Source organism: Epinephelus lanceolatus, chromosome 1, assembly GCF_041903045.1.
Source record: "Epinephelus lanceolatus isolate andai-2023 chromosome 1, ASM4190304v1, whole genome shotgun sequence".
Lineage (NCBI taxonomy): Eukaryota > Metazoa > Chordata > Actinopteri > Perciformes > Serranidae > Epinephelus > Epinephelus lanceolatus.
The window spans coordinates 31228451-31237786 of record NC_135734.1 but is presented as its reverse complement, the minus strand read 5'-3'; the positions used below and the strand labels follow the sequence as shown (position 1 = coordinate 31237786).

Sequence of the window (9336 nt, the reverse complement as noted above, 5' to 3'; positions counted from 1 at the left end):
ATAAACAGTTAAAATGCAATATATAATAACTAGGCAGTCTGAACGGTTGAATTCTCATTAATACGCGAAAGAGAAAAACTCAACAGTGAGCAGGAGCTGCTGCTGCTCGTTTGGGCAGCAGTATGACTGATGTAGGTTTTTACTTAAATGTTTGAATCCAGCACTTTTTACTTGTAATATATTATATATATTATATTATTTTACCAGGCCTATGTGTTATTCGTATTTTACTTACCAATCTGAGTTCTTCCACCTCTGACTAAAAGGGATTATAACATTATAAAACCACAGTATAACAATGTTGAATACAGTGTCCATGTGTGAAGGCATACTTTTATAATTTTAGAGACGTTTTTGAAGATGATATAACTTATTCAGGATAGTGTCCGAAAATATTTCACACCGACACATTAACGTTAACTACACAAACTTTCATAGCAGCTCAATAGAAGGCTGTTGGAGACATTTAGTTTGCTGCAGTACACTGGAGAGCAGTGCAACAGCGCCATCTTGTGCCACTGTGATGCAATGACGCTGAGGCCGTTGCGTCACTTCCTGTTTAAACATGGCCACTCGCTGAATGTCACATTACTTCTCATGCTGAAAACATTCAGTTGGTAACGGTAAATATATTTATTGTCCAGCGAATAAAAAGGAGTTGACACCTGGGAAGATTTTGCTGTACTTCGTCTATCATCCTCAAAGGTATTTAACTTAATTCTGCTCATTTTTAAATCGTACGTGTTCCTCAAACAAAAGATGCTCTTTGCTGTTAGCCGTTAGCAACAGCTAACCTAGCTGCACTGTACTGTTGCCTTTCAATGAAATGTCCAGGGTGACAGGATACTGCTGGCGTTGTTTAGAAAGAAAGTTACACATATACACTTGGGTTTAAAGGTGACTATTTGTTTGTTGCAGGATAATCCAGCCGACACCATGGTGCATTTATGTGAGTATACAGTGTGAACAGACAAATCCTGACTCTCAGGCAAGGCAGGTTTATACAGCACATATAGGCAACAAGGTAGTTTAAAGTGATTTACATGAAATATAAAAAGCATCGAGACAAAATGCAAAAGAAACATGTTGTAAAAACCTTTTTAAATATAAATAAAATCACCTTAGAGAGCTAGAGAACAGAAAATTAAACAAGCTAAAATATACTAAGACAGTTATAAAAACAAGAATCCAAGTCACAGTGCAGTGTTTAAGAATTGAATAAATAATTGATTTTTAAAGAGGCAGATGTCAGTATTCTGTGAGTTTGTTCCCCATGTGTGGTGCATAAAAACTAAATGCTTGACTCTGGACACAAAAAGCAGACCTGTTCCAGATGACCCTAGAGGTCTGGATGGTTTGGCTGTGAACCAGCAGACGGTTAGATATTTGGGCCCTAAATCATTTAGTGATTCGTAAATCACAAGTTCTATTTTGAAACAGATTCTCTAAGAGACCGGGAACAAGTGTAAAGACCTCAGAAACGGAGTGATGTGATCCACTTACAATGTTTTTGTCTCGTAGTTGCAGGAACTGGAGAAGAGTTTTTGCAAGACAAGTAAATATAACCTCCAGAATATGTGCAGTCACATGTTTCACATTTATTGTGTAATAAGTATTACATCAGCTCAAGCAGCCAGGACAGTTTTCTTGCATAATCGTTACTGCTTTTATTGAAGTAAAAAGAATAAGCTTCCCACAATGGGATTTACTGTAGGCATTTTGTGGAGTAAAGTGAAGTGAAGTTTAATATGACAGTAGGGCTACAACTGATAATTCTCCTCCATTACTGACTGATCAGTCGGTGAATGGCTTAATCTATAAAATAGTTAAAAAAAAAAAAAATTCCCATCACAAGTTTGGCTTTCAAGGTCATGTTAAAATGGCGTTTTATCCAACAGCAGTTCAAAACACAAAATTATGCAATTTGAAATAATATGACACTCTTCAAAGGAGCAAACTTTACATTAGAGAAGCAAGAATTAGAGAATATTTGCCGTGTTTGCTGTATTAAGCAAGTGTAATGGTTAATAGATTCAATTGTTGATTTTCTGTCACTCCATTAAAGCGTAATTGTTTTTGACATGATATGAATATATAAGATACATTTACATTCAGCTACTGACTTATTAGTGACATTGAGCTAAAACTGATGTGGTCCAAGTCAAGTCAGATTTAGTCATATAGCACATTTCATACCAGAGGTGGAAACTTAATGTGCTTCTGATAAAAAGCAAAAAAAAAATAGACAAAGATCATATGTGACAAAAACATATACAGTATAAACATGTAAGAAGAGAAGGTATTATTAAAAATGGAATAATAACTGTACTGATTCAAAAATATAAGTTTTATCTATTTACCACACAACAGAGTTCCCCAGGGATGGGTCCTAAAACCCAGAAATTAGTTCACATTTTTGCACTCCCGCTTCCCTCGTCTCAAAGTCAGTGGGTTTTTTGAATGGGTTTTTGGTTAAATGCCTGAAATAACACAAGCGTAAGAGACTTTAATGTTTTGCTCCACAACATTAAATATGTCAGTAAATACCTACTTGTGAATTTTGAAGCTTTTGTGTGTCTTAAAAAGGTGGTTGCTAACAAGCACCTAAATGAGACAACAGAACGCCATCATGCCCAGCACAGCTTTACAGCCACGTTGTAGTGGTGAAGTTTAAGTCATGCGACCATGGTGTACTTCGTTTATAGCCTAACATTAGCTTTTCACCTCTGGTGACTGCATTTAGGCTTCAAAATTCATACAAGGGGTGTCATTTGAAAAAAATATCTTGCTGAACAAAACTGAAAGTATCATAAAACTTTGTATATTACAGAGCTTATTTACTGCAATAATCCAAAATACACTGGCTTTTTTTTTTGATGAGGGAGCCAGAGTGATGATAAATTCTGCATTGATCCACAAAAAAACATCATCCCTGGAGCACTCTGTTTAAACCTAACTAAATGCTTGCAAAAAAAGATATATTTTTAATTTGCTTATAAAGTAGACACTGTGTCAGCCCTGCGATAGTCTGGCGACCTGTCCAGGGAGTACCCTGCCTCTCGCCCGATATCAGCTGGGATAGCCTCCAGCCCCCCCGCGACCCTCAAGAGGATGAAGCGGTTAGAAGATGAATGAATGAATGAATGAAGTAGACACTGTTGTAACAGACTGCAATTCTTGTAGAGAATTACAGAGAGTAGGTCTGTAATGAGTGAACACAGCTCTAAGACAACAGTCCTGCAATAAAAAGTTGTATAAACTGTTTCTGTGAGCAGCTGATTTAACTTGTTAGAAGGGGGTTAGACTGAATAATAAAATCTCTCTTACACACTAAAGGTAGTATTCAGACCGCATCCGTTGTAGTTAGGTGCACGTAATAAACCTGCAACATAGTGCATGTGTGGCGCCTCTTATAGAGCAGATTTCACAAAGTTTTTTACAATAAAAGAGAAAAGCGACAGACACAATATAATACATAAAATACAAATTAAAACGACACAAAGCAAGTACTGCTGTCCCTTCCTTCACTTCTCTCCCTTCCATCTTGCATAAGAAAGTAACTTATGGAAGCAGCATGAAATCAGAGATGTGGTTAACATGGGCTTCTTAAGTAAGATGTTAGTCTGTAGCGTACACAGGATTTCATGATATGAAATATGCTTTAGCAGAAATTACTTCAACAGAATGGTTAAGGCCTTTGACGGTATAATATTTACCTAAGGATGAAGGTTATCTACATTAACAGTAACAAGAAACTCATTCTATTTTCTCTTTGTGCTCATTTCCTTCTTCAGCATCATTCCTGCTAAAGAAGTACCACGGGGGTTACGTTGTCCTCCGGTTGGCTCTTGCAGGCCACAAACAAGCAAACAGACCTTTTTATCGCATTGTGGCGGCTTACAACAAGAAGGCAAGAGATGGTAAATATCTAGAGCAGTTGGGCACCTACGACCCCCTCCCAAACGTCCACAACGAGAAACTCGTCAGCTTCAACTTTGACCGGATCAAGTACTGGATAGGCTGTGGTGCACACCCAACAAAGCCAGTGGCCAAACTTCTAGGTGTGTATTCACTCCATTAGCATGTTCTTTTAAAGCTGGATCAACATTGCACAATTTTATTGTCTGCCTATCCAGAGAATTTCAGTGCTCATAGTGATTTGTTTAATCAAGGAGGTCCATCCATCGCTTTACTGAGCACCTACACCTTTTAGGCAATATTCACCTAGAGATATACTTCTCTGTGTTGACAAATATTTAAATTCAGTTTTTTCTATGTTATCTGCTACCATAAAGGATGACTGTCAGACAACATTACATGTTCACTTTGCCATTAAGTACCTCATCCATGCCCTGTGGTTGTGATCCTCACAACCATCTTATGTGCAACCTCACTTCCAAAAAAGTTGGGACACTGTACTAAACATATGTAAAAACAGAGGGCAATGGTTTTCCGAACCCTTTTCCACACAAAGTGGGTGAAAGTAGTATTGAGCATATTGAAATATTTTCTCATTAAGCATATTTCCAGTACAGCTATTCACATGAAATTTAGACCACACATTGGTATTAACGCAATAAAACCACATGGGTAAAGAAATCATAACAATTTCATCTTTAAATGTTATGTGCATAAAGTGGAATACATGGAAGAAAAAAATTGAACTTGCAAATTGAAATCTACTTAATACTTTGAGAAGCCTTTGTTTGCAATGCAAGCTTCAAGATGCTTGCTGTATGAAGAAATCTCTTAGTGTTCAGATGGGATTTTGAGTCATTTTTCAATCTTAAGATTTTGGGGGCACGGTTGTAAATCTAGAGAAAGAAATGTCACTTTTAAAACTTAAACAATTAATGTTCCTCAGTGTTGTTAAAAAGGTGATGTAACACAGTGGCAAAATGGTCTCCTCCCAACTTTTTTATAATGTGTTGGAGGCATCAAATTCAGAATGAGAATATATTTACAAAAAACACTCACGTTTAGCAGTTTGAACCAGAGATGTCCTGATCCTACCTCAAACTTCAGTATCAGGGCTACTACTGGTTACTCGTTTTACCCCAAAATAACTTACAGAGGTCTGCCAAAGCACGTAAAAATATGCAACTGAAGGGGATACAACTTACTGTGTACTTCTACTTCAGAGGAAAACATTATGCTACGTTTACCTGACAAAGACACGTTACTCGTTACACTGCAGATTCAGATTTTACTCATAAAATATAACAATTACAATACTATGTTTTACTGTTTATTAAACTAATCAGCAATATATTAGAATTGAAAGCTTCACCTTAAATAGATGGCAAGTAAATTTAAGTACGCTGTGCCTTCCTTCATTGCTTCCTCTTATTCTCCTCCCGCCCCCATGCTTCATGCTCCCCTGAGAACACGCTTTGTTTTTTTTAACACCTGTATAATATAGAAAGAAATTACAAACACCTGACATCTTGTTTAGCAAAAGATTTAATTTTTAATAAGAGTCACAGAATAAATTGAGAGTTGACAAAACTGTTAAAATCAAAACAGTTTGTCTGTTATTGAATTTTAAAACATCAGGCACATAAAAAAAAGATTTTCTGAGATTGAAGTTAATATTTGATGACACTACAGTTTCTAAGTGTGAATTTTACTGATTTTATTTAAGTGTTGCACTTTGTGAACAGCCCATGTGCACTCGTCTCACATCAAGCTGCACATATACGTTATCTTTCCAGCTCAGAGGACAGATCATTTTGATAAAATGTAGCTCATTGTCTCGGTTGGAAAGACGTGTAGTTTGTGTTTTATCAATATTTAGCTTATGAGTTAATGATCCAGGAAGTTTGGCTCCATGCATATCTTTCCAACTTTACCAAACTGCTTTAGTCAGGCAGCTACTCTCCTCTTCTCAGCACTGCACCCCAGCACTGAATCTTTTAGTGTTACTGAGTAGCGGACCGTACCAGCCTCCTTTCCTCCCTGGTTATAAGTTAATACGGCAAAACAAATACCAAAGATCTATTTGCGGTCAGAAACACGGAGAAATATACATGGCGAGACATGTCATGCTCAGCTGCGCAGAGACACAGAGCACTGTTGGCTTGTTTATTAATATTAAACGTGTCACGTGTCCAAAATTCAAAAAGGCACCAGCTTGGGTCCCACAGCAATACACCCACCAAGTGTGTAGTAGATTGGATGAACAGTTCCCGAGATATGCAAAGGGCACACAGAAAGAAAGAAAGACAGACAGACAGACAGACAGACAGACAGAGATTCTTTGCTTTATAGTTGATGTCTCTATAAGAGATGCATACTTTCTCTCTCCCCTCTCTCTCTTTCCTCAGGGTTGGCAGGATTTTTCCCCCTGCACCCGATGACGATAACAGAGGCAGAGCGTAAAAGAGCCCAAACAGAGCTGACAGCAGCAGGAACAGAAGATGGTCAGCAGGAGGAACAGAAGGAGGCTGAAGTGTGAGAATTGAAGGCCGGGGACTGTGTGGGACTGTCCAGTACAAAAGGATGTCACAGTTATTTGAAGAGAACTGATTGATTTGTTTCCGAACTCGTGGGGTAGACTGCTCGTTTAGCAACGTCACATAAAGCATACTGTAGTTCTGGTTGCTTCGGAGCAGCTATGGACAATTCAGATTAAACTTGTTCTCAATCATATTCAATCGCTTCAGATTATCTTTGACAGTGGAGTGCCATAACAGGCAGTTGTTTGTATTTACTGTTTTACTTGACTTAAATAAAGTATTTGAATATTATTGCATTTGGTTAAGTTGCAGATTTTTTCTGTCATCCTGTTCTTTACAACTTTTAATTAGTTTAATTTAATTTGAACCTGACTTGTGAACGTTGCAATTGTTCCTCCTCCTTCCGTCTGTATCCTTTCTGTTTTGGCCTGCGTGTATTTGAATGTGCACACATGAATCAATAGAGAACGTCACTAATGTCAAATATTAGAAAAGAAAGAAATCAGAAGTGGGTGGGATTGCTGATATGATTAATATTACTGGCAGGCTTTTTACAGCCCTTTTGGCTCACGAGCAAATTCTCCACCCTTCTGTTGAACCGCTTGTTATGGAAACCTTTGTAAACTGAAAACTCAGTGTTCACTCACAGAAGTCACGTAATGTTCATCAACATTTATAGAATAATGATGCAGGTAAATCAGGCTTTACTGTTGCATAGGAAACAGCACAGTGAGTTTTTTTCTTAATCAGTCAATATTCACAGGCTAAATTCAGGTATCATTGCTCATGCTGTAAGCTCTAGCTCACACTGATGACCACCAAAATGCACATTTAATCATACACACAGTAATTAATCAGTTTCAGAACTCTGATTACGATGGAAAAAAGCAACGGTAATATATCGATCTGCCTAAAACATAATCACACTACACTTAATTGTGTGGTCATCAACCTTAAGCAGCAAATGTCTTCATCATCAACCAGTTGTATTCCACAGGACAGCTTGCAGAACACTGTGTGCGTATGTTGTCTTTCGGTAAACCTACTCTACAGAAAACACCCACTGTGTATCAGTTTCTTTACTTTTTTGTTGTAGCTCTCTGTTCAAAGAAAGCTCTTCGATAAGCTTTTGGGTTCATCAACAGTGATAGTGGTACTACAGATCAGTTAATGAAGCACCACAAATACTAACTGAACTGAACCTAATTTATATTTAGATGCAGATTTCTCCTCAGCATATGTAAACTGCTGTCTGGTGTGCCTGTCACATGCTTATCCCTGCATGCTTATTGTTACCTTGAACAGGTCCATATTCCAAACCACAAGTGTGGCTTGCGTCAATCAGGTCATGATAAAAAAAAAAAAACTAATTTGAGCCAAGACACACTTGACAACACCCAGGTGACATTTTGAAGTCCAGCAGAAACAAACAACACTTACAATAGTTCTGCTGTTGATACTGTTTCATTTCCTGATGAACTATGGAATAAAAGTCAGTTTAATATGTTGGCCTCCTGAGCATTTCTGCTACAACTGTAATTACGCACCAGCAGGCTAATGCTGAAAAACTACAGCCATATGTCAACACATGAACTCGTATTAAAAATATGAAAGTATTGTAAAAAAAAAAAATATCCCCAATAATTTCACCTCTCATATCTGATTTTTCTTCTTGCTGTTGCGTGACATTTCAGAAGTGATTTCCTAATAAGCAAACAGAGGTGTGGAGAGCTTTACCCCAAATTCTTGTGGCTTCAGGATCAAAAGAGTATGTGTGATTAACCTCGTCACAGCTCATTTATTCCCGATGCTATTGAGATCTTTTATTAACCTTGCTGGGATCATGTTTGACAGTCTATTTATAGAATTAACTTTTCAATGCAAATGACCATATTGTCAATATGTGGCTAACATTCCTAAGTTAGAGTCATGTGACCTATCAGATTCAGCCGACTGCCACAGCATGTAAATATTGGATTGAAATAAATGTCATCAACAAAACAAATAAAATACAACTTGCCAGATGTATTGCTGTATAACAGCTAATTAAATAAATGGTATGAAGTGCAAAACAATGGATGCATAGTTATATGACTAATGATGTTCTATGAATGACTATTTTGGTAGTTGGATTTATGGATGGAAAAATGTTTTTTTACATAAAACCTGTAACAGATGTGCAGAATAACACACTGCTGATGGATAAAATACAGTTTCAGTGAGACACAGTAAGACACTGTATGTACTGTATAACAATGATGCTGCGCAAAACTTGTTAAACACAAACAAATGGCTTGTTGTACCTTGGGGCATTATGCATTTTTGTGCCAGAGAATTCAGTTTATATTACTATAGGATACTGTGTCATATAGTTAATATACTCAAATAAAAGGCAGTTCTTTATTAGCATATAGTTTTATACACCATACACAATGCTTGTCACCCTGAGCCAGCACTTACTGTATGAAAAATTCAAGCAACTGCATGATAAGTGTACATTAAATATCAGTGGTGTCACCAATGATTAATAAGGGTTAATGATATGAGTACTTTCTAACCAGAATTACACCCATCCTAACCCCACCTCACCCCTTCAAGATTCGTCCTTGGCCACTTTCACGTCATCGTGATCAGCACATTTGTAAACAAACATTTACAGGGTGTGAGTGTACTTTCAGGGAAATTCACGAATCCCTGTAGCGCCCTGACACAATGCATAAAAAGTTTGCCTAGGGAGGTCACTGCATCAGTAACAACCTTAGTTTACGAGTTGATCATTGATGACACAGAGAGTAGGTTTGATACTGATGGACAAATGTTTATGTGGCGTTCAACAGCAGACACGATTAAGCCTAACTGGAAATTCACAGACATTTAT

At 37.4% G+C, this 9336-nt stretch overlaps 1 protein-coding gene across 1 annotated transcript; it reads left to right on the top strand.

Annotated features, from left to right (window-relative positions):
- The first annotated feature begins 546 nt into the window (after positions 1-546).
- mrps16 (mitochondrial ribosomal protein S16) lies at positions 547-8533 on the top strand. The gene is made up of 4 exons (XM_033625539.2): positions 547-705; positions 919-949; positions 3795-4061; positions 6327-8533. Exons 2-4 carry the CDS (start codon positions 937-939, stop codon positions 6455-6457), a joined length of 411 nt encoding a protein of 136 aa, XP_033481430.1. The 5' UTR covers positions 547-705; positions 919-936; the 3' UTR covers positions 6458-8533.
- The last annotated feature ends 803 nt before the right edge of the window (positions 8534-9336 follow it).